Raw genomic sequence first — 25,703 nt, 5'->3', positions numbered from 1 at the left:
AGGACATTTTCAAACACTGGCAGGGTTTATTGTTTTGCATGTACTGAGTTGTTTGTGTCTTGATATTGTAGACATCTTTCATTATTGTTGCTGTTAGGATGGATGGATGGATGGAACCGGTTGGTTGATGAAATATTTTGGAGATATTTGCATTGCAAGACGCAATGTATGCGGCTTTGTCTGTGGCCATCCACATGATCAGCTTCAGGGCGGTTTGAAGGCATCTTGGAATGGGATTCCCAACATTTTTAACTCTGTTTTTAGCTAACAGTGTCATATTGTTGTAGTGAGTACTTGGAACAACTTTGATAAAGTTTTGCTTAATATACAAGTTTGGGGGTTGTAAAATGTAAAAAAAAAAAAAAAAAAAAAGTTTTCAAAGTCTGTTTTGCTCACCAAGTCTGCATTTATTTGAACAAAAATGTAGAAAAGAAAACCAGTTATATTGTGAAATATGATTACAATTTATTTATTTATTTATTTTTTGCATCGTTTATTCCTGTGATGGCAAAGCTGAATATGCTCCTTCAGAATTCATTCTAATATGCTGATTTGGTACACAATAATTAAAAAAATTTTTTTTTATCAATGTTGAAAACAGTTCTGCTTAATATTTGTGAATATTGATATAATTATTTGTAGTTTTTTTTTGGATTCTTTGGTGAATAGAAAGTTAAAAAGAGCAACATTCATTAAAAATAAATAACCTGCAAAGGGTTAGTTGTGTTTTTCATTAAGAATAATAATGAACCCACCATTCAAGCAATAGCCGTCCCCGAACTGCCTCTAATTCGAAAGGGAAAGAAAAATGCGCACAAAACAGGCATTCATAATGGTGTGTGGGCAGAGCGAGTGTTTTCATTTCATTCCTATGGAAGTTTAGCTTACAATGCATTTTATTTTTCGCATAATTAGAAAAAAAAAAAAAAAAAAAAAAGTAAAAGCGAGGTGCAAAAGAGGGAAAAACTCCATCTCCCAGAACACCTTCCCCCACCCCCGGTGATACCAGAATTACCAGTGTTGTCACACGTCGATTAACCGGTGGGAGAATTTCCTCACCGTCACCGTCACCCTAATCTGTTGTACTGCATGAAAACAAAATTTCACTCTGACTGCATTGGGTTTATAGGTGCAGATCCAGCAGAGACCCTCAAAGTAAACAAAGGGTTTGACTATTACTTGTGTAGCGTGTAATTAGATGTATCATTGATATCAGTTCTGCCTATTATGTGTGAGCTTTTTTATCTGCTCAGCTGCTGGCTGTTGAGGTTTTAAAACAGAACTGACGTTGCCACATCCGTAATGTAGACACTCGCCGTCAAGTTTCCTTTTGTCGCATAAACCATCTCAGATCATCAAATTTGTGGTTAGGCTGACGCATAAATGGATGACGGTATCCTAAAATTCAGCCCGTTCAGCCCACCAAAAAAAAAAAAACCTGGTTTGTTCCTAGCACTCCCTAGATTGACGCATGGTGGAATTACAGCCAAAACTGGTTTAGAATAGATATTTCACTTTAACTTTATTTTGGCTAATGCATTGTACTTTGCATGCCACAGTCATTTGCATCATACTGAGAATTTCTTTGGACTAGATTTCACAAGAGAGGTTTTTTTGTTTTGTTTTTAAGCATATGCAAGTGTAAGAGCCACATGTGCAGACCACATATTTGGATGCAAATGTGTGCGCTAGATTTACATATATGGCGTTATTGAAGCCAGCTGTCTTTGGGATTTTAGTGCTGGATAGAGTCCATAGGCATGCAGTCGCACCCGTCTGTACAGTAACTGAGTTTCTCTTTTGCTTTTGGTGTTTTTAGATGCACAGGAACTAGAATAAGTAAACTTGTACGGTTGGCTTTACTGGTTGGAGACTTTTTTTCTTTTCTTTTTTCTTGGCTTGCATTGGCTTCCTCCTCCTGGCCTGCCATGGTTTGCTTTTAATATATCATGGGTGAAGAGTTTAACTGGAAGAAGCCATGTTTACTTTGGGACAGAGCACATTGTCGCAGTTTTTACATGCCCATGCTGTAAAAAAAAATGTCTATTTACACAAAATTTGCATGGTTTTGTAACAGTTTTACAAAAGCACGTTGACCTTTTATGAGGGACGTTTTTTTTTTTTTACTTGGACATTGACTATCCATGTTCTTGTTTGTTTGTATTGAATATTGATGATAATGAGAAATGTTTCTTGAGCACCCGAATTAGGGGTGTTAATGATACATCGTTGTATCGAGATATCGTGATGTAAAATGTGACTGTATCGTTGATGTAAACGATATGATTTGCGATAGGGCTGCTGCACAATATTGAAGAAAGTGCGATATGCGATAACTCATTAGGCTAAATAATGCAATATTTAATATGCGATACGATAATGCTTAAAGTGTATAATAAACTAAAATTAGCTTTAAAATATATTTAAAATGATATAACCTACATACGTGTTTCACATTCTTTTTGTGACAACAAAACATCCCTACAACTTCTGACAGTGAACAGTAGAGTTTTACTGTAGCATAAGAAGTGTTATTTTAGCATCAGTGTAAACCACGGGCTTTAGGGTTTGAGGAACATTAGGTTGATTTAACAACAGAAACTGAATAATCAAATGCAAAAATAAAACACTGCTTAGTTTTAACTAAATTTAAAAAAATGAAAATTCTGTCATCATTTACTCGCCCTCAAGTTGTTCCAAACCTGTATGAGTTTCTTTGTTCTGCTGAACACAAAGGAAGATATTTGGAAGAATGTTTGTAATCAAAAAGATCTCGGTCCCCATTGACTACCATAGTAGGAAAAAATATATACTATGGTAGTCAATGGGGAACGAGATCTGTTTGGTTACAAACATTCTTCCAAATATCTTCCTTTGTGTTCAGCAGAACAAAGAAACTCATACAGGTTTGGAACAACTTGAGGGTGAGTAAACGATGATAGAATTTTCATTTTTGGGTGAACTATCCCTTTAAATATATACTGATTCTTATTAAAGCTACAAAAGTTATTCAGCCAAGAGCAGTGAGTGATTTTCTCTTTCTCTTTTGTTCATGACCCGTTATTGCAAGCCGTTGTGATATGCATATCGCGATATATACATATGCGATATTTCGATAATTTTTATATATTGTGCAGCCCTAATGCAATTTAAGGCTCAGCTTACTGTATTTCTAAGGTATAATTCACCCAAAAATGTCAATTGTCATCATGTACCCTCATGTTGTTTCAAACCTATAAGATTACATTCAATTTCCAAACACAAATGGGGATATTTTTTATGAAACTTGAGCGATTTCTGTCCCTCCATTTAAAGTTATCAAGGCATGGTAAAAAAAAAAAAAAATCAATCGAGTGGTCTAATCCAAAGTCTTCTGAAGAGACACGGTGGCTTATATGATGAACAGATTTACAACGACGCACATACTGTAATAAACACGCAAGTTTAAGTGCTTGCGTGATGTGCGAAAACAACATGAGAGTGAGGAAAATCAGGATTTTTTATTTTCATTTTTCATGGTCCTGCCATGCTAAAATCCATGATATGGTGTGCCTAGCAACACATTTGGCCGCGACTGTAGTCACAACATAGCATGGCATATTGTATTACATACATTAGTGGTCAAGTCAACTATTATTGTTTTTTAAATGTCTGATGCTGATATCGATTACTAGAAAGCAAGATGGCCAAAATATATGTGATTAGCCTATAGGCTAATGCAATTTAATTAAAGACTTAGAGATGTGTTTTTTTTTTTTAAATATATTGAATATTGACTTCATAAATACCTCATTAAATTCAATAATTGGCTTGTTTTCACATAAATTTATTAAATTAAAATTATTAAATTAATATTAGGAGTCTACAATTCATTTGCCTTCCCTAACGACATCACCACATAACCGACTACAAAACTACATCCCACATCAAAATTTAATTGCGAGGTGATCTATTCACAAATTGTCAAGAGTGCTTGTTATAAAAGAGACGCATCATCCTTATACAGTTGTTGTTTAAGTTGAAAACGGCATCTTAGTTCGTCAGCATTTGGTTTTGTTTCCATAGGACATAAACAAAACATTTAATGACACTAATAACACTAATAGCAATTACAGATTATTCTAATAATAATAATAATATCACTAAAATTATATGGCCTAATAACAGTCTTTAGGTCCGAAGAAAGCATAAATCAGTCATCTGTGAAAATCCAAAGCAGCTTCAGACACCGACTTAAAAAATAAAAAACTTGTTTAACAAGAAATATTGATTCTTCTCATTTTTTCAGTGTCATTAATGTATGGTCCACATTTAAGCCAGTGAATTAAGATAGTTGAATATAGGCTTTCGTTATCAGCTTGTTGAGGTAGATGCATCTCGTCGTCTCTGAGAGAATGCGGCGTTAAGGCAGCGACAGATGCCAAAAGCTTGGTCAGGTTTTGCTTTTACTTTTACTTTGAGGGAATTAAGTGAGTGTGTTTAAATGCACATGTGCTTTTCTTAACCCGATAATGCTTAAGTCGACAATGCATGTGGTCATTTAAACGCGCTAACCCGTTTTCCTTAACGGCTTAACCATAAACCGATTGACACCCCTTATCCCGATTTCTCCCGCCATGTAAACACATTAACCTTCTTCTTTTGGGCTTATTGAAGTGCGCATATGCGCGTGATAGAGCGAGCTTTAGGAAGGAGGAAATGCATCTCAAATGCTCTTTCTTGACCCAAGACATTATGAAAATGTGTTCTGAGTCATCTCGTGCAGAACTACAGTCAAAATGCTGCATCTGTAAAATGAGAGGATAATATGTGTTCGTAAGTTTCCCGCTGACATGTTGAAATACTCTTCGGTTTTTAATGCTTTATTAACAACACAACAGCCATAAATGGAATACTCCGAGTCAGGTACACAAAGGAAGTAATTAAATGAGTAAAGAAAAAGAAACAAGCAAATAAATGATCTAATAAGTAAACTATTGTCCCCCCCCAAACGCACGATAATATCGTGTATTGCCGATATATCAGATATCAATATCAGAAGCTGAGAAATGGGTGCTTTCGCTGTGCTTCCTCATGGTTTAGTAGGTGCAGCGCTGACGGGAGCTCTCCAAGATCAGTTTGTCAGTTATAGAGACGCCACCTGAACACACTGATGTTTTTCTCCACATCGTTTTCCATCTGGATCTCCCTGGTAACAAAAAAAAAAAAAACATATGTCTCTATTTCATCTCTTTGTTTCCATGGCAACATAGCAATGGTGAGAGGAGAGCTATTGAAGTCCTCCTTAAAGAAGAATTGCACCATGAAAAACTGGCTGAATGAGACGAAGGAAGAAGAATCAGAGGACTTCTTGGAACAGAGATGTGGAAAGGAGGACAGATAGCAAGAGAGAGAGAGAGAGAGAGGAAAGGACAGTGACAAAGATAAGCAGATAGAACATCAAGCTCACCGCAAGTTGCCGGCACTTTGTCATACAGGATATTGTAGATATGACAGCCTTTTATGTATGTGTATATATATATATAAAAACCCCTGTGGAGACTTATTTAACCTGATTTTATGAGAGATAAGTAGACTTCAGTAGTTTTCTGTGTTTCTCCCATCTCTGGCCACTTGTTTTGCTTCACGTATTCCACCCAACACAATCCTGCTAGCAGATTTTTTGATTGATTTCTTGGAAAATGAGATATCATTCAATAGATACTTTTCACACCGACCCTTTAAAAGGAAGAGAAATCGGCCCTCTTGAATCTGCAACAGAGGGAGCAGGACCTCTGTTGCAGAACAGCCAGTTGCTCTATCACCTAAGAGTGGGGGATGTAAATAAAAGACAGGCCTGTTTTATTCGGTTATACGGAGACGAGCTGCCTGTTTGTTTGAGCGAGCGAGAGACGCAGAGAGAATGAGTCAAAGAAAGGAACAGCTTGTTTGCTCTGCTTGAACTGGGTGGCTGACACAAATACAGGAACTGTGGTTTGGTTTGAGTCTAGAGGGAGAGCAGCGCAAATAAAGCAATAGCCTGTTTGTGCAAAGAAGCCGAGGGAGGGCGGCGCTAATAATGGAAGAGCCTGTTGCCAGGCTGCAAAGAAGGGAGGGCGGCTAATAAAGGAAGAGCTGCAGTGTGCTATTGTAGAGGGAAGGAGATTGGGAACAGCCTGTTGACATTTGAGGTCATGTGATCACCAACACTTCAGTCAGGAGTGGAACTGAGAAACGAGCTGGCCCGTGTGTGACAAAATTCAAATGAAGATTGTTAAGAAGGGGAACCTTAAATTCTCTGTAAATTTGTGGCCCAAATGGAGAACCAGATGTATAAAGAGTTGTTCATAATCTGTTGTCCACTGGAATAGATAAGAAGATACTTTGCAGAAAAAATCCCAATGCAGCCAAATTCAAATAGTTTCTTGTATTTCTAAATAGATGTTGTGTAAAATAATTATATAACAAGTATGAAATCTGTATTAATTTCTGCAGTTTTGCGTTATTCTCATTTGTGAGATTCGCAATGTAATTTTATACAAATAAAGCAAGAATGATAACCCTGCCATGCTGAAATCCATAATGTAGGCTGTGCATTGTGACTAGCAACTCAAAACTCCAAGTTCAAACAATTTCAACTTCAACCAAGTTTGCTAAGTTAACCTTTGAAACAATTCGAAACAATCATTATGTGGGGGACGTTGCCTCAAATATTTGTACGTCAAGAGTTGTACAATGCAACTTTGAAGGTGTAGCGTGACATTCAAAGGGCAATCATCATATTATTAACATTTGATATTCTATGCAAAGTAATAAATAATACAACCACCCTTCCATGACGTTATCTGTAGAGCTTTCTTTTAAGGTTTCTTCAAGTTCGCCCTGTGAGGTGTTAAAGCACTGAACGTTTTCTGCAAATATGAACGTGTCTCTTCCTGTCTCTGTAGCCCACAGGATACATGGAGGCCCCTCTGTCTTACAGCACTATAGAGGACCTGCAGCTGTTGTCCTGGGACAATGCCCCCAAATACTGTGTCCAGCTAAGCTTCCCTGGAGGGACGGTCCTCCTGCAGGTATCTCCAGCCCCCTCACTGTTTCGATTCACACACACTCATGTTGCGATTACGCTCTGACTCATTTTGTGAATGTTTGTGTGCACTCACAGGCTGCTAACAGCTATCTACGCGACCAGTGGTTTCACTCTATACAGTGGAAGGTAAGGTAACACGTCTAGGAAGGCCTGATTTGCAAAAAGCATTGGTGTAATGACATTTTGCATGGTTTTAGCGAGAGTATAATTTGATCTGAGGTGCGTATGTGGGTGTTTCTTCCACTACTTAATTACATATTCAGTACCTCTGTTGTGGCTTCAATTCCACTGTGAACAATTTTGCCCCGATAAAGATTTATCAAAAGTTAATACTTGTCAGTTAATAAGAGCATGATTGATATGAAATATGAGGCATGATATGTAAAGGAAACAACAAATATCACTTAGTCTTAGCAAGACAAATAAATATTTCCACACTTAATCGTTTTTGGAAGAAAAAATGTAATGGTCATTAACCATTTGAATATTATTGTGAGAAATAATTTTCTACTTTTGATTCTACCTTTTGTGTGTATATATATATATATATATATATATATAATCACATGCACTCAAACACACTCACATTGACACACTCACATGCACTCACACACACTCACATTGACAAATGGGTAATGACCATTTAATAATATTCAAGTATATTATTATATATATTATTATATTATAAAATATAACATAATGTGTGTGAGTGAATGTATATATCTCGATTTTTCTTCTGCACTGTCACCAACACATATTTTTAGATGTGGTGGAAATGTTCAAGGCTTTAAAAAATGCATTTATTTCTACTACATTGCTAGAGACTTTTGGACATTGCTAGTAAGTCAAATACTAGTAGACAAATTTAACTAGTAGTGAGAGTGTAAAAAGTGTGTTTTAAACATTTGTTTTTAAAATGCCTGTTGTTGAAAAATCATCCATACACAAGGCCAATAAAATGGAACAAAATAAGAACTTAAATCTTAAGCCTATCCTTTTCTGGGTAAATTCACAACATACTTGACGCTGTAATGTAATATATAACCACTGTTGCGTTATGGCGGTAAAATGTGTCCTGGTTTCATAACTGTTGGTCGCATTGTTAAAAGGTAGGTGTGTGTAATCTGGGTTATCTGATTCATATGCAGAAAAAGATCTACAAGTACCGTAAGGTTCTGAATAACCCGAGCCGCTGGGACGTGGTTCTGAAGGAGATCAGGGCCCTGGTGGACATGGCCCTCACTTCACCCCTGCAGGACGAATCCATCCATCAGGCACCACTGCACATTATCTCCACCCTGCTTGCTGAGGTACGTCACACACGTTTACATGCCTGTCTAACTGGTGAGGTAAGATTCATTATAAATTTTGTTAGAATTGAGTGTTTCTCTTAAGCAAAGCTATTTAATTGTGCTTGCTAAGGCATGCATCACTATTATTGCTTGTATGTCTGCCCAAAATTTTGATGTGTAACACATGTCATGGATAATGATACTTCAAATAATGCATCATATTGATAAAGTGAGCTATTACTTTTTTTAAGGGATTGTATTTACAAATTTCACCTGATTGACAAAACTAAACAGGCGACTTAATTTAAGTGACAAGTTAGCAACCCTGAACTCTAAAAAGAAAAATGTGCGTGCATTTGTTAGTCACTTTTCTTATTGAGGAGATCAGATTGGTCAGATATTATTTTTGCTGAAATAAAATTGGATTTGTTTTATATTTTTGTTTACAATTACAATTAAATTATGAAATTACAATTAAAAGAGAAAATTGCCAAATGAGAAATACCTTTTATTTGTACAATATTTAGTTGTTTTATACATGGTTATTTTCTATATATAATTTTACATAAAATAATTTCTTCAAAAACTGAAACACTGTACTTTTGATAACAGATACATTATACTATAAAAATTTGGGATCAGTGAGGTTTCTTTAAATAATTTAACCATTTCTTTCCGCAAGGACGCATTAAATTAATCAAAAGTGACAGTGAAGACATTTTTCACAAATTTGACAGAGCCAACCACATGTAGGGAACAGAATACCATGTGAACTTTGAAGTTGGCTCCTAATTTAGGGCTATAAGTGATTAGATAGCAACCCTAAAATAACTTTTTTGTGCATTTAAGAGTCCCTTTTCTGTCTGAGGTCCCTTCAAATGTTTGATCGTTCAGCCTTAAAGTATAGCTGGCATCTTTCTTTTAGAACTCGAGCAGCATTCTGCTTACCTTTCTGGTTATGAGTGTCATCTGTAAATTGAGGTGCTAGTTGCCACTCATATTGAGTCTGCAGTATGTTCAGGTTAAGTTACTGTGGTTGCCCTTGTAACTGTGGTTAATTGAGCCTTTTTTTTCTCACATGGCAACAATACGCAACTGCTCCAGAACGAAGATCTCCTTTTCCTCAGAGTGTTTGCAGAAATGAAAACATTGACTGCATCTGTACTTTGATTTGCAGATTAATATTATGTCTTTTAATATCCCATATACCAAGCATTTAAACTGTAAAAAACGTTAAAAATAGATATCTCACTGGCCCTGGGTCAAAGGCTGAATCCCCGAATCACACAGGCTTTCCCAAGAAGGCATTAACATTTTAAAAATAGGGTTTGGTGGTATTTGAGTCACTTAGCTGTGATATCACTGGCCGATGAGTTCTCAACAGTGCATTCATGTCATTTCCTTCCCAGAACACTAACCTCAGCGCTCAGGACCATGAGAACATCATTGTGGTGAGTGGGACTGCTTCTTTACAAAGAAAATATGAAAAGACATTCACATAAGAGTGTTAACGAAGGCAGGGTTACGTGATGTGTCTTAAGGCTCAGTGAAACCTGCTCTAGAATAAAATTAATTTGAAAATGTAGTGTACTGCCATAGAAACAAGACATGCATGCACAGATGTGCTGGACTAGCCTCTGAAGGTTATGCAGTTCCTGAAAATGTGGATGAAAAGAAACAAGACTCTACATGTCTGTGGGGAAGGTGACTAATGGTTAGAATCTGTCTGTAGGCCATCGCACCCCTGCTGGAGAATAACCACCCTCCCCCCGACCTGTGTGAATTCTTCTGCAAGGTAAATGTGATGATTCTGGCTATTCTTCAGGGGAACAGATGAGTTCAGTATTGTAAAATCTTTCATTTTTTTTACTGATTAAAATCTTTTGGCTTGTGTTCAATACATTGCAATTAAAAGAGAAAACGGTATTTTACCCACTAGAATAAAAAAAAAGGCATTATCAATATTTGTAACAAATTTTTTGGAGAAAGAAGTTAATACTTACGAAAGTGATGACCATAAATACATTTAGAATGTTAAAAAATATTTTTCAAATAAATGCTGTTCTTTTGCACTTTTTATTCTGGGGGAAAAAAGTAGCATGGTTTCCACAAAAACATTAAGCAGCACAACTGTTTTCAGCATTGATAGTAATAAATGTTTCTTGAGCAGCAAATTAGCATATGTGACCCTGGATCACAAAACCAGTCACAAGTAGCACGGGTATATTTGTTGCAAAAGCCAACAATACATTGTATGGGTCAAAATGATTGATTTTTCTTTTATGCCAAAAATCATCAGGATATTAAGGAAAGATCATGTTCCATGAAGATATTTTGTAAATTTCCTACCGTAAATATATAAAACATTTATTTTTGTGCGTGAATGCAGCACAATCGCAAACATAAATGGTCAACTTTAAAGCCGGTTTTTCTCAATGTTTCGATATTTTTGCCCCCTCAGATTCCAGATTTTCAAATAGTTGTATCTCAGCCAAATATTATCCTATGCTAAAAAATCAATGGAAAGCTTATTTATCCAGTTTTCAGATGATGTATAAATCTCAATTTAAAAAAATTGACGGTTTTGTGGTCCAGGGTCACATATTATAATGATATCGTCTGATATCAACACTTTACCAAGTCATTTTTTAAATGATTCTGATGATTAAGAATAATATATATATTAATCGAGATTGGTTTTTATTGTGTTCCTCTATGCAGCACTGTAGGGAGCGTCCTCGGTCGATGGTGGTGATTGAAGTGTTCACTCCTGTGGTTCAGAGAATCCTCAAACACAACATGGTGGGTGTGCGCACTACGCCAGATGTGCTTTCGAATTCACGCGTCACCGCACCATCATTGACTGACTCTCCTGGTCTTTTCTTCTCGATCCAGGACTTTGGGAAATGCCCCAGACTCCGTCTCTTTACTCAGGAGTATATTTTGGCTCTGAATGAACTAAACGCTGGCATGGAAGTGGTCAAGAAGTTCATTCACAGGTGAGTGAGGTTTTTTTTCCTCCCTTATACAAACACACATCACTATTCCTGCAGGCTAGGGATGTGACGGTGAGAGAATTTTCCCACCAGTTAATCGCCATTTGACAACACCGGTAATATTGGGGGGGGGGATCTGGGAGACGTTGGAGTTTTTCCCTCTTTTTCACCTCGCTAATTAAGCAAAAATAAACTGTGTACGGTTAAGATCAACTTTCATAGGAATTAACTGAAAACACTCGCTCTGCTCACGCACCATTATGAATTAGCTCACATGCGGACGAATTAGCAGCAATTCTGGGGTGGCTATTGCTTGAATGGTGGGTTCATTATTATTATTCTTAATGAAAAACACAACTAACGCATTGCAGCTTCCCTTTTATAATTGTGTTTAAATCCCAAATATTGCCAAATAGGTGCTTTTACATTTCGCTTTGAAACCAAATCTTTCGCCATCGTCTTGTCAGTCAGCTAGTGACTCTCGTCACCTGATAAATTAAGTCGGTCTCCTGCTGCTGATCTGTGCTGCGACTCTCATTTGGCTATTGCTGCATTGAGCAGACATTTTAATTGTAGTGTCTGTTCTTTAACTGAACTAAGTAATTTTTATTACTATAAAATAATCTAAACTACAGTGGGGGCAAGTTATGTCGCAGCAAGCCTACTGCAGGCAAAACTGTAGTTCAGAAAACATGTGACCTTACCCGATGCAGTGCGGCAAGCGATAAAAGCTTGGAATCTTGTTGCATCGCGCCTGGTTAGGACACAATGTTACCTTATCCTGACTCCCCCTCACTGACGTACAAAGAACAGGCCTTCATATGTACACAAACTGTAACGTCCTTTTATCTATCAGACTGTGTCATTTTAATGGTCTGTTTAGGACCAAGCCCTGCGCTTACTTCCTGTTACAGCTTTGTTTTCTTTTAGCTGTCATTTTGTGTGCGTTTGAACACAGGAGCTGTGCTAACCTGACCTTTTCTTACATGTATTATTACAGCATGCACGGTCCCACCGGACAGTGCCCTCATCCTCGGGTTCTCCCCAATCTCGTGGCGGTGTGCCTTGCTGCCATCTACTCTTGCTACGAAGAGTTCATCAACAGGTGCGTCCGATTCACTGGTTTTCCAACCCATGAGATGTGATGTACCCCTGGGACCTGTGCTCAAAACATTTCCCTGAATCATAATTGCCGTCTCAATGGTATCAAATTGTATGTGCCGGTTCTTAAATCGTCTTAAAATACTCGCGCTGTCATTTCCAACTGCTTTTATTGGTCTGTGTCAAACAACGACATGGCTGTAGTGTCATTTTTGGTCTCAGCTGTCCTGTTTGTGTCGTCACTTTGAGCCTCTGTGTCGCGGTGCACCCACCTGAGAGGAATAAGGAACTATTTTCAAAAGTTTCCATGATTCACAATTACTCAAGAGAGTGAGACCTGTCAAAGCTCACTCCCCAGGCTTCCTTGCACTGCCCCATCTCTGTTCTCTCTTTTACTCTCCAATGGCCTTTCGACAAATTTCTGTAACTACTGTAAAGTTAATGTCAAAGTTTCATTTGTTCTTCCAGAATCAGATGTCCAATAGTTACTTGTTAGTCAAATAAAGTCAAATACAGTGGCTGTATAGCAAATTTAACACCTGGTGATTTGTGTATGACTGCATGCAAATATGGCAATTTCCATGGAAAGGGCCTAAAACTCTATTATAATAATATTACATTCAAATCATTTTCAACTAATAGACAGTGAAAGGTGATTAACCTTTAGAAAATGTTGACTGTCAACCAGAGGTTTTCTAGGTAGAATTAGAAAAATTAAGAAAATCTTACCAACCCTTAACAGTAGTGTGTATATAATACAAATAATAGTTTAATTCATGGAAAGTGGCTTATGTCTTATCTTTTTCTTTCTCTTTCTGTTAGTCGGGACAACTCTCCCAGTCTCAAGGAAATCCGAAACGGTTGTCAGCAGCAAAGTGAGAGAAAACCGCCCATGCCTTTGCGGCTGCTGCGGCCCGAGCCGCCCACGCCACCCCTGACCTCCACCCTGTCTCCCCCTCCTGCCCTACCCCTTTCACCCCCACCTTCCATCGTCAATTCCAGCGAGATCCTAGTAGAGCTGGAGCGCAACAATAACACCGCTAACACACTGCGCAAGGCCCCTGCTGAGGGCGACAGCGAGCCCAACCTGATCGACTGTCTGCTGGTCAGCCCTGCGCTCAACGCCCTGTCCATTCAGCTGCCTGCCCACGCCGACAGAGTGCTGGGCTGTTTCGCCCTCATCCTCAAGATGCTGTAAGTATGGCGTCACTGGATCTTTGTTTTATTTTTCCGCTCTAATTATACATGTGTCCGTCCAGTCTTAAGATGTTACTCTAGGCAGTAATGGCTGTCAAACCTGCTCACATGGTAGAGGTAAATGGCCTCATCACAGGACCTCAAATAAATAATGCTACATTTATTTTATGGTAATTGATGAGCTTGCCAAAGTACATTCTATTGGTAATTTAATGAAGTTAAACTACCATCTACCAGTTAGCTACACTACAAGTTACTAACAAGTAGCTACTACATTGAAGCTTTTTGGGGCATGATCACGTTTAGATAATGATTAGATTATGTTTTATATATAGACAGGGCTTGACTTTAACTTTTTTGCTCACCAGCCACTGTAGCTGGTGGTTTTCTGAAGTTACTAGTCACTCAGTATTTTCACTGACCACAATTTTGATATCGATACCATGGGGAAAATGAGTATTGGAAGCGAACATCCCAGTGCTGCCAAAGCTTCTGAGAGCACCATTTGGATGAATCTGTAAATCTGTGCTTTCCTCTTAATAACAAAATAAACATGCAACAAAAATGACCGGTAAGAAAACAGCAGTTAAGAAAGCACCTGATCTGAAGCTCTGCAATTCAACACTCCAGTCAAGTTATGTCACGTTTATTTATATAACACTTTATACAATATATTGCTATAAAGCAAGCAGCTTTACAGTCTTAAACACGAAGAAGCATTGCTAGTATCGCTTTCAATTAGAATTACAGCTTCAATTTCTTCTATAAAGCAGCTCTCTAGTATGTTCATGTTTTACTCGCATCTGACCTTGATGGACTAAACTGAAGAAAGGAACCGCAGAACATTTCCACGTTAAAGAAGGCGTAGCCTCAGCGCACAACTACCTATTGTGTAAACAATACGCTATTTTAAAAACAGCTTGCACTGAAAAATATAGTGTAGCAATGCTACTTTTAGTTAGTTACTCTTTAACACTGCTAATCGTCCCACGTGGTGTATAAATTATCATTTCGGTATATAAAAAAGCAGACTCCACTATAATCACAGGGAGGAGTGACCATAAACCTGTCTGCATATTTATAACAGATTCATTGATCGGAATCCATTTTTAGCCTCCTTTTACCTCCTTTATCTGATTTTATTATGAACCATCCGGTTGCAGATCACAGCAGGGCCAAAGAGGTTTCAGCTTATACTGGCCAATCTTACACAAGGTTCTTATTTTCTCCACTTCTCGTTCTTCCTGCCTCTGAATCTCTAATTTCTCCTCTGGCCTTTTCTCTCTGCAGATCGGACTACGATGACTGGAGACCAGCACTGGCCAGCCTGCTTCAACCCATCCCCTTCCCAAAAGAGTAAGGGCATTTACTCCCTTCCCATCCTGCTCACAGTTGCTTTCTTTGTAACTGGTTGCATGACGTCTGTTTTAACTTTTAACTAGGGCCACACAATTAGAAATTGAAATTGAATAGATAATACTGAAAACAATTATAGCTGCTGCAATTTAGCTCCACTCCCATCACGTTTATGTTTCTATTTACTGTAGAACTTGTTTTTTGCACACCGTTGCAGTGGCGAATTGGATCAGAATTTGATTAAATTACTCTATAGGCCCGCAGTAACAGCAACTAATGAGCACATTTTAGCCAGTCTGATCAAGACTGCATCATCTGACAAAAGTTGAAAAGCATCTGTAGTCAATGGATACCACACAGCGCACTCGATGCTTGATTAGTGTATAATTGATAAAAAAATGTTATAAGAATTTGGTTTTTATGCTCCAAAGAACACCTATGCAAAGGTTAAAATGCATATTACACTACTGTTCAAAAGTTTGGGGTTATTAACACTATTGCTATTTTAACTGTATTTTGGGGTAAATGAATGCAGCCTTGACTTCGTTAAAAAAAAAACGTAAAAAAGTTTTGGCCGGTAGTGTATGTACAATATGAATTCATGTTTTGAATGTGTAGCCTACATAACGATACCAGGGGCTCTCTGTGTACGTGCAGGGGAGAGTACTGACGTGGGCGAGCCGCAGCAGGGCTCTGCAGTGGGATTGTGGGTATTGGGTGAGGCGTTTCGGGTCCTTTGTGGCTCCTGTAATTGGCCCTGCAGGACAGAGCACATCATTACAGGTCTTCTGCAGAGCCCTGCAGTTGCCACAGGTGGGGGGCTCACCTGCGCTCGTACGCCACGCCGAGCTTTCAGCCTTCATTAGAACACAACAGCATCCCAGAGCTCACATGCAAAAACATTTGATGAAGTCCTCCCAGACACACATGCACAACACTTTAGATTACTTGAAATTGTATCATTGTGCGTGTTAAGGCAAGCACGCCTACATGTAGACTCAGAAAGCAACTTGTGTAATTATGCGGAATGACGACACCCTCTCTTTTTGTGTACCTGAGTCGAGTCAATGTTTTTCTCTTTTTGCTCTCTCCTCTCCAGGGCCCTTGCACATGCCAAATTTACAAAGTAAGTGACATTATAAGTGACATTACCCTCCTACTGTATACAGAACTATTTAGAGAGATGCTTAAATAAGGCTTTAAGATATGAAATGTCAGTGACTAGCAATCTGGTTTGTTAAAGGGATAGTTCACTCAAAAATGAAAACTCGCCTTCATGTCGTTCCAAACCTGCATGACTTTTTTTCTTCAAAATATCTTCCGTAATGTTCCGCTGGAAAAAAAAGTAACACAGGTTTGGAACGACATGAGGGTGAGTGATGATGGAATTTTCATTTTTTTAAAATTCATTCCTTTAGGGGTTTGAGTCATTATGATACTTAATGGGATAGTTTATACAAAAATAAAAATTCAGTCATCATTTTCTCACCCTTATTTCATTTCAAACCCGCATGACTTTCTTTGTTCTGTGGAAAACAAAAGGAGATGTTTTTAAAAGTGTCCTGCGCAGTCATGTTGAGTTTGTCAAAATCTAAACAACACAAATGCACCATAAAAGATTTCCGAATCCATACTACAGCTTTTGAGGAAAACACACTTTGTCATTATTCACTGAAAATGTTGACATCCTCACTAGCTCTTTTTAAAATTAACCCATTTTTATTATACATTTATGGTGCTTTTGCATCTTTTTGAAGCTTCCAGTCCTTTTTCATTGTAATTGCATGGGAAAGGGCGATCTATTGTTGAGAAAAAGTAATACAGGTTTGTTATAATTGGTTTCGGCAATTTTTGTCATCTAACAGATCTGCTGTTTTTTTATTTTTGTAACAGAGAGCTGAAATATGTCATTCAGAGGTTTGCTGAAGATCCCAGACAAGAGGTGAGACAGGAAACGGTTGTTTGCAGAAAGGGTGTTGTTTAGTTTACAGGTTCAGTCGAATGCTTACACTGTAAAAAGAAATGTTGCTGCAATTAGTTATAACAACTTAAAATGTGTTTAGAATACTGATATATCCAATTTAATTAAACTAAACTAAAGTTAACTGCACTTAATATTTTAAGTCAAGCACAAACATATTTTTCAAGTTGAAACAACACATTATTTCTTATTCTAAAATTTAATTTTGAGTTGTGATAAATATCATAGTAATACTTTTTTACAGCGTACTTAATATTTCCACTATAGGCTTAGTAATGGTTTGTAAATGCGTGTGTGTGTGTGTGTGTTTCTCACAGGTCCACTCCTGTTTGCTCAGCGTGCGCTCTGGTAAAGACGGGTGGTTCCAGCTCTACAGTCCAGGAGGCGTAGCTTGCGATGATGACGGAGAGCTGTTCGCTAGCATGGTATGAAAGTGTTTGTTTGAAATACGAGATGTCTCATTTAGTTTAGTCTTTGTCCTGCCACTATATCTACTTTAATGGTTTGATGTTGTTCGTCCTCACAGGTCCACATCCTCATGGGCTCCTGCTACAAGACGAAGAAATTTCTGCTGTCGCTGGCTGAAAATAAACTGGGACCCTGCATGCTCTTGGCCCTGCGGGGGAACCAGACCATGGTGGAGGTACAAATCACTAACTGTTGCTTTGAGATGAAATGTATTAAGGTACCCACCTAAGTAACACATTTTTGGCATCATGAACGGTTCAACCCAAAGGCTCCTCAAAAACAGTAGACTGCTAGCATCTAAAGCCTAAGCTGTGTTCAAAATCACCTCCTATACCCTCATTCACTATTCCCTATTTTACTCCACTAATATAGTCCACTTGAAGGAGTGAATAAAAACGAGTGAGCGAATTCGAAGCCTGAAGGGCAGTCGCTTTTACATTAGTTTCTGATTGCTGTTTAATAATTAATTAAAACTTAGCAAACTGGCAGCTACAGTAGTAAGATCTGTTCGGCACAACCCTCACAGTGCATTATGGGTATTTTCTTGCCGTTGAGTTTACATCAGTTGTACACTTGTTGTTGCGGTGCATTATAGGATTAAATGAGTGCACTCTAACGTGCACTATGGTTTCGGACTACAAATGGCTGTACCCTATTTAAAGGTATAGGGGCTGATTTTGGACACAGTTTTGCTAGTCTCAGCTTTAAAGGACATGACCAAGGATCGCCCACAGTCTGTTCACTGACCGGTTTTATCTGATTGGCAAGCATTATGCAACTTCCTGAGAAACAAAGTTGTGTTTACAAGGTACTAATGAATGCTTCTGAGGAAGAAATAACAACTAGGCTTAGTAAACAAGATGTCCATGTGCGGAATTGTATATTCCGCTTGAAATAATCTATATTTTAATGCAGACAGAAATTTTAAGCACGTTTTTGCTTCTTTTTTTTTCTCGTTTATTGCGTAAACTGTTGCAGTTGTGTGTTTTTTTTCCCTCAGCCATCTGTTGTTGTAGTATGATCCATTTCAGTTAAGCTCGCCCATAAACAACATGAAAAAAACTAAATAAACGGTAGTTGATCACTTAAAGTATTAAGTTGGCAGTTCTAGACCAGAATAAACAGTAAAGTGGACCAGTTAGTCGACACTCTGATTACATTGTGGCCAACGATGTATCCAGGAACACAACATTGCATGTATCCTTTGTGTATTTGGCAATCCCAGAATGCACTGCAATGATTAAAGTCTAATTTAAACGTCAGCTGATATTTTACAGTTTTATCCGATATTTGTATGCGCTATGTTTTTGTGTTTATTAGAGTTAAGTTCAACTTTGCTAGTTTAACAACGTTCAGACGTCAAATTCCACTGGAATCAATTTTCGCGAGTGAAATCCAGTTGTTTCAGTAGGAATCCACACAATTGGGAACTTTGCGTGAGATTTTTGGGGAAACATTTCCCTGCGTGGATTTCGCAACTGGTTCACACAAATTTGTTGTGTTGCCCAACAAAGTGACTTCTGTGATACATACATTGCTACGGTATTGACAGTAGACAAAATACCTTTTTCCCTGCAAAATTTCTCTGAAGTTTTAGACCTTTAGACAAGTGTGTCACATTAGGAACAGTTTCTGCAGCACATGGTTTCTGGAAAGTGGCCGTTAAGGGTTGTTGCTCCTGAAAAGGATCAAATCCTTTCCAAGTTGACATCAAGGCAGCTCACTACATTATCTGTGAAGAAACCTGCATGTAGGATAAAACATTCATCCCTGTGTTTCTGCCGTGCAGATCTTGTGTTTGATGCTGGAGTATAACATCATAGAGAACAAGGACACTCAGCTACAAATCATCTCCACCCTGGAGAGCACCCAGGTCGGTCTGCGCATGTACGAGCAGCTGTGCGACAGGCAGAGGGAGCTTAAAGAACTGGTGAGTGCACAAACCAATTTCACAAATCAACACCGAGATATTTTCACCGCCACGTGCAGATTTCAATAACACAGTGGGCCAGTCATTGAGCAGTCATTGCTGCCTTCACAGGCCGAGCTCTGACTGTTGGTTTAACGCAGTGCTCCCATTAACAGAAAGACAGAAGTGACCCATTTACGAACTTCCTACGTATATACAGTGCTGACTCTCAAGCGCCACCTGTTGTTTGAACTGAAAACTGCAGAACTAGTCATATCTTTCTCTCTGTTTAGCAACGAAAAGGAGGTCCTACTCGACTCACTCTGCCCTCTAAATCTACGGTGAGTGTGTGTTTGTGTAAATTACAATGCGTGTATGTGCTTGCATCCATGCTGTTGTTTTCTTAGTGAAAAACAGTACCATACATTCTTTCTCAAGGCTTTTTTCCCCTCGTATTTTTTTACTCTAGGATGCTGACTTGGCTCGTCTGCTGAGCTCCGGTTCCTTCGGCAATCTGGAGAACCTCAGCTTGGCGTTCACCAACGTCACCAGTGCCTGCGCCGAACAGCTCATCAAACTGCCATCCCTCAAACAGCTCAACCTGTGGTCCACCCAGGTCTGTGTTTACTTTTGCTCATTCCACAGTCCCAATAGTTCCAGAGAATCTCCACTGTTGTATAACAGTCTAGCAAATGTGCTCTTGAACAAGGAGCTGTGTGAGTTTAGAATCGGGACGTCCAGGAGGGCCCGATTACTAAGGAGAAATAATATTTTTTTAATTATTATTATTATTGTCTCACTCTAATGCTAAAACGCTGCAAGACAACTACTATCTAAATTAACCAAACTTAAAATATCATTGCTGTCAGGCAGAAACCTTGTATCTCCATATCTTAATCTTTTTTTTTTCTTTTTTTTTATAAATCATTACTCGGTCACCCTTTATGTCTGTCTGTGGGTTTTGAAAATATTTAACCAATGAAAGAGCTTATGACTAAACCTAGTAACTCCAATAATATAATGACTCATACAAGTATCTGACCATACAAGTTTGTAGTGGTATTGGGGCTGCCCAAAAATTGTCACAATAGCCGCTTTCCGACCAAGTAGTTCTAGGAACCTAGTTCTAGGAACTGTCCACTTCTAAACAGTTCTAAGAACTACTCTCCCCCAAACTCGGTTTTGCTGTTTGCGTTCGCACTGGCCAAGTGGCCATAGGAACTGGTAGGGAGGGGTAAGGGAGTGACGCAAGCACGGTGACTTTTATTTTGACGGCGCGACGGACCTTTATTTTGGCGGCGCTGAGAACGCCAGAGCAAACAATGCTCGCATTCTCTGTGTTTATTAGTTAGCAATCTGTCTAACAGTACTGTTTAATATCTTATTAGATAGAACTGTTATAGAAAGTAGACAGTATATGAAAAAAGGTTATTAGCCTATGCCGTGTGGTTGATGTCCAGTGTTGCTAGCTGGCCAGATAAACATAATCATGTTTGACTTGTTCCCCTCAAAGTTGCGTTGGATTTTCTCTTCAGCATAAAGGTTTAGAGACCCATCTATCACTGTTTTCCATGTTTGTATAGTTAGTTTCTGGAGTAAATATATAGGCTATAATCTGTGTGTTTACATATAGCTGTTTTAAAAATGACGGGTGCTGGTGTTCCGCGTGCGTTCGGTCAATCAGCGTACACTAACGTCACAGATAGTTCCTATAGTGCTGGTTTAGACCCTACTCTGAAGTAGGACCTAAATTAGTTCCTACAAATGGAGTTCCTAGAACTAAAATCGTTCCCAGTTCCTGCGGTGCGAACACGCCGACATCCGGGTACTTTAGCCAATAGTTCTAGGAACTGTGAAAAGGTTCCTCCGGTCGGAAAGCGGCTAATGTCACAAAATAAGGTAAATTCGGCCCTGACTGTTAGTATTATAATGTTACAAATTATTATGAACAGTATTATAATAGTCACCTTTGTTCAATTTACTGTGTCCTTGCTGAATAAAAGTATACTTTTTTTGTTACGTTCTCAAACATTGTTTGACTTGTTTTTTCTCTTTTTCAGTTTGGAGATGCAGGGCTCCGTCTGCTCTCAGAGCATCTGGCCTGTCTGCAGGTTTTGAACTTGTGTGAGACTCCAGTCACGGACGCTGGCCTGCTCTCCCTCAGCTGTAAGATATATCCAGCTACCTTCATTCTGAACTGTTAAAAAACTGCTGCTGCTGAATTGAAGAGTCCAAAAGGTGTCCAAAATCATCAAAAAATGAAAATCCTGTCATGAATTACTTGCCCTCATGTCATTAAAGACCAGTATGGCTTACTTTCTTAAGAAAAAAATAAGAACACAATGTCCGAGCTTCTGTTTTTCATATATAGTTGCAAAAGTGGATGGTGATTTATACCGTCAAGCTCCAAAGTATCATAAAATGTGACTCATGCACTCTAGTCCAAGTCTTCTGAAACCACAGTCATTGTTCGCAGATAATTTTCCTCTCTGCCGTAGATCTCAAATGTCATTTGCAGTCGTGTTTTTAATTTTGCCACGTCACGTAACACGCACAAGAACCAGTGGGTTTTCAGACATGCTGTTATGCCTGGCCACAATTTGACCACAAGTACAAATGAGATTTAATAAGAGAAGATCATCAGCTTTCAAATTTCAGTCAGGTCCTTTCACTTTACCCAAACTTTGGACACATAAACCATCATCTATTTTTGTTGTATGGGTCTAAGCATCCGAGTAAATGACAGCATTTGCATTTTTTTTTTGCCGAACCATCCATTTAACAAATGCAGAAAACAAAAAATGTTTGATTGTAAAGAGCCTTTAGTGTGTGTCCGGACTCCTGACACATTTATGGTTTATATTAGTTAACATGTAGGACAACTAACTTATTTCAACTTTACCTTGCAGCTATGAAAAGCCTGTGCAGCCTGAATATGAACAGTACTAAACTCACTGCAGACACCTATGAGGACCTGAAGGTAAGAGGCTTGATGTCTTCTTTCAAAAACATCAAATCTTACCGACCCTAGTTTATTTCCCCCAAAAAATGTAAATACTGTGATTCTGTGTTGCTTTTAAAACATCCATTTGTTTGAGCATTACAACCAGTCTCTACTTTCCCAATTCCATTTGGTGACACTAATGGTGCATAAATTACATATTCACCTTCAAATCTTATCATGCAGGCTATTTTTTATTGCCTATGTGCACAATGTGATTTACACAAGTAAAACTTGTTCCTGGTTCAACAATAGATCAATCAATTGTACACTTGACCCTAAAATCAGAGAATGATGGGCCGATAGGAATGTTTTCCAGGAACATCCCAGACAGCAACATGGTGTCGGCCCAGATCCGGCCCACATCTGGTACCTGTGGAAATCCACGTGGGCTGGATCTGGGCCAAAACTATGTTCCCGTCTGGAATGTCGCATTAAGCATCTCAATATCTAAACCTCTCTCTCTCTCTCCGATCTTACCCACAGGCGAAACTACCCAATCTAAAGGAAGTGGACGTTCGCTACACAGAGGCGTGGTGAACGCAATGCTCGAGGAGGTTTATAGACACAGGAAGTCGCTGACACATCATCCGAACTCAACGTAATCAAGAAACGAGGACTGTATTTATAGGAACATCATTCAAACGACAAGGACCTTCTTATAATATCATAAACGTTTAAGAATCACCTAGTGTCTCATCCGAATCTGAGGACGCTCTTTGTAGCGGCATCACAATGCAAGAATATGTCCCGTGACATCATCAGACAGCACAGGAACCTTTCTAGCGACATCGCCTGGGGACTTTATCTCGTTCTCGCCTTTATCTCAAACCCCCTCAGAGGAACCATGTCCCTCGTTTTAACCTATAACTGGCGTCTCTTTTTCGTCCCCATAGAAGAGACAGTTGATTTCTCCCTTTCTCCTTGAACCACCTGGAGCCAATTCCCCTGTGGTACCAGCGTCTGGTGAAGGCCTGAATATTCAGAGCCACATTCCAGTACAGTTTTGATATCACCTCCTCTGTGGAAAGCCAATTTCCACATTGGTTTTTTTTTTTTCGTTTTCTTTTCCTGCTCTTGTTACATGTGTGCTTGGTCCTGTCGGATCAAAATCTGTCATTTTTGCATCCTCACAGAGATTTCTTGTGTATAATGTGTCTGTTAACGATGTTCACTTCTTGACATGTTCATCTCTATATCTCTATCGCTCTGAAAATCATTTTTTATCAACTTGAATAAGCATATTTTTCCATACACTGCTTTCATATGTGTGTTTGTAAAGAAAATCGACGTATCCCCATTTTTAATGCAAACATTTCAGGGGCTTCTCTCTCTCTCTCTCTCTCTCAAAAAAAAAAGAGTTTTTGTTTGTCATTTTCTTTTCCTTTTTTCTTATCTCTCCTTTTTTAGCCACATTGTACAGTGTAATTTTAACTTCACACCCATATTTAAGAGAACGTCGTCCAGGAAGTAGTCTGGGACTACTTTGTATTTATGAGCCCCCTCCCCCCCTTCTGGTCCTTTTTTCTTTTATTAAGTACTTTTGTCAAATGTACTGAACCAAGATGGTGCCTAAAACATTTTCAGTAAAAGATTGCATCACCTAGCAACTCTGAGGAAAGTCAGTTAAGTTGTACATAGAAACATTATGGACTTTTAAACAGATTAATAGGCTTTATTATTCTCTGTAAACTTTGCCTCTAGTGGTCGATAGGAGTCCACAAAGAGCGTCCTGCCACAACGGTTGACAATGTTCCTCATATTTATATCAAATCGAGCCAAGATTTGTGCGATGTTATGCAGTTGAACCTTTTTATATTTCTTTTTCTCGCTTTGTTTTGGTTAACGTCTCTGCGAACGTATAGTTTATGACCACTGTAATAAGTTACATACAATATCTTGACTTGTAGAGAAATGAGACAGATCTTGTAGTAAAAAAAAATGATTATCTCATGAAGACGGTCAGAAATAAAACAATCAATTTGCCGTCCTAACTCGAGTTTTTCATGTTTACAAAGGCGTGTCTGTCTCCACTCCCACTTTAAACTATATCTAGATAGAGTCGCTGCCCCGTCCATGTGGCCGGTCTTGAAAGTAGCGTTTTTTGTAGGTCCTGCTTGGTGTGTGCGCATTCAATTTCACACAGATGTAGATGCCGTCCAGAGGGGGGCGTTCAGTACTGGGCACCTGCCATCTTGCATACTGTTTAATGTACATATGAGTGTATATAATTTCCCATTTCTCTTTCTCTCGTGTTTTTGGGAGACTCTTTGTTGCCTTCACTTTTTGAGATGCGTGCGTGCATATGGTCACCTAATTTTGTTCCCCTTCCCCGCCCCCCAGGCCAAGTGTACTGTCATTGCGTTCAGGTCTTTTTTTTTTTTTTTTATTAGACTGTATGATATGTTTAATCCATTTTTGTTGCCTGTTTTGTTTCTTTTGTATGTTTAATTCTCTTTTTGCATGTTGCAATTTGATCATACGGATTTAAATATAAAGGGTAAAAGCACTAGCCCCCTTCAACCACTTACCATATGGATCAATACGTGTTTCTAAAAGTGAAAGATGGACAGAGTTTACGTGCATGGAGTAAACCGATGGATTATATTGGGAATGTGTGTTAATAAGGTGCGTTCGTGAGTGGCTAGAAACTGTGCCATTCTGTGCACTGCTGAAACTCAAGCCGTGGTAATGTGACTGACACTTTGTAATGGTCTTCAGTCCTAACAGTGGACCATTTTTCTCTGTGCGGGGAAGGATTAGGGGGGCTGGGTTTCCCCCAGCCTTCATTTTGTTAAAAAAAGAAGCCATCTCTTTGAACTGATGGCTAATCTATTGGGGTGGAAATCCAGTTTATACTTCAGTCAACTGTTTCCTGATTAATTTGTAATATCCTGTGGAGCTCACTGTGCTATCTGTGTTTCCAATGTCTCCTTATCAACATATAATGTCTCATTAATTTCAGCTTTTATTTTTCTTCTTTTCTTTGAAAAGCGCTTTTTGTAATGTTGAATTGAGACTGAGTCTTAATATGATGTGGCTGGGGTCCTCGCGGCCCCTGCAGCACAGGCGTGTACATACAGAATGAACTACATTATCCATGACTCCTGGAGTTTTTTGCAGATAGAACTGCTGCCCTTATTTCTTCTGTGTTTTCTGCTTCTATCTACAGCTGGGTTGCTGCTGCTGCTCTGTGGCTGTTGTAATGAGAACACACAACCTTCAACAGGAAAATAAGCCTAATATGTGAACCAGTTTCAATCAAAATAAACTGTCTGTGAATATGTTTCAAATAGAAAGCTTTCAAAGCTTTTTTATTGATGCATTTTACCT

At 38.7% G+C, this 25,703-nt stretch overlaps 1 protein-coding gene across 1 annotated transcript in view; it reads left to right on the top strand.

Annotated features, from left to right (window-relative positions):
* The window catches only part of cmip (c-Maf inducing protein), a 30,017-nt gene extending 4,348 nt beyond the window's left edge, over positions 1-25,669 (top strand). Inside the window, exons 2-21 of the mRNA XM_084409838.1 lie at positions 6,927-7,052; positions 7,145-7,195; positions 8,218-8,379; positions 9,771-9,812; positions 10,094-10,156; positions 11,083-11,163; positions 11,257-11,360; positions 12,358-12,462; positions 13,281-13,652; positions 14,946-15,011; positions 16,111-16,137; positions 16,905-16,953; positions 17,310-17,417; positions 17,519-17,635; positions 19,250-19,390; positions 19,663-19,710; positions 19,839-19,985; positions 21,430-21,535; positions 22,279-22,349; positions 22,857-25,669. Of these exons, the coding sequence (XP_084265964.1) occupies positions 6,927-7,052; positions 7,145-7,195; positions 8,218-8,379; positions 9,771-9,812; positions 10,094-10,156; positions 11,083-11,163; positions 11,257-11,360; positions 12,358-12,462; positions 13,281-13,652; positions 14,946-15,011; positions 16,111-16,137; positions 16,905-16,953; positions 17,310-17,417; positions 17,519-17,635; positions 19,250-19,390; positions 19,663-19,710; positions 19,839-19,985; positions 21,430-21,535; positions 22,279-22,349; positions 22,857-22,910 (2,040 nt within the window). The 3' untranslated portion in view covers positions 22,911-25,669. The remainder of the gene's footprint in view (positions 1-6,926; positions 7,053-7,144; positions 7,196-8,217; positions 8,380-9,770; positions 9,813-10,093; positions 10,157-11,082; positions 11,164-11,256; positions 11,361-12,357; positions 12,463-13,280; positions 13,653-14,945; positions 15,012-16,110; positions 16,138-16,904; positions 16,954-17,309; positions 17,418-17,518; positions 17,636-19,249; positions 19,391-19,662; positions 19,711-19,838; positions 19,986-21,429; positions 21,536-22,278; positions 22,350-22,856) is intronic.
* The last annotated feature ends 34 nt before the right edge of the window (positions 25,670-25,703 follow it).

The sequence above is a fragment of the Rutilus rutilus genome, assembly GCF_951802725.1.
Source record: "Rutilus rutilus genome assembly, chromosome: 5".
Classification (NCBI taxonomy): domain Eukaryota; kingdom Metazoa; phylum Chordata; class Actinopteri; order Cypriniformes; family Leuciscidae; genus Rutilus; species Rutilus rutilus.
Note: the sequence above shows the minus strand (reverse complement) of the source record. Positions and strands in the feature narration are given on the sequence as shown.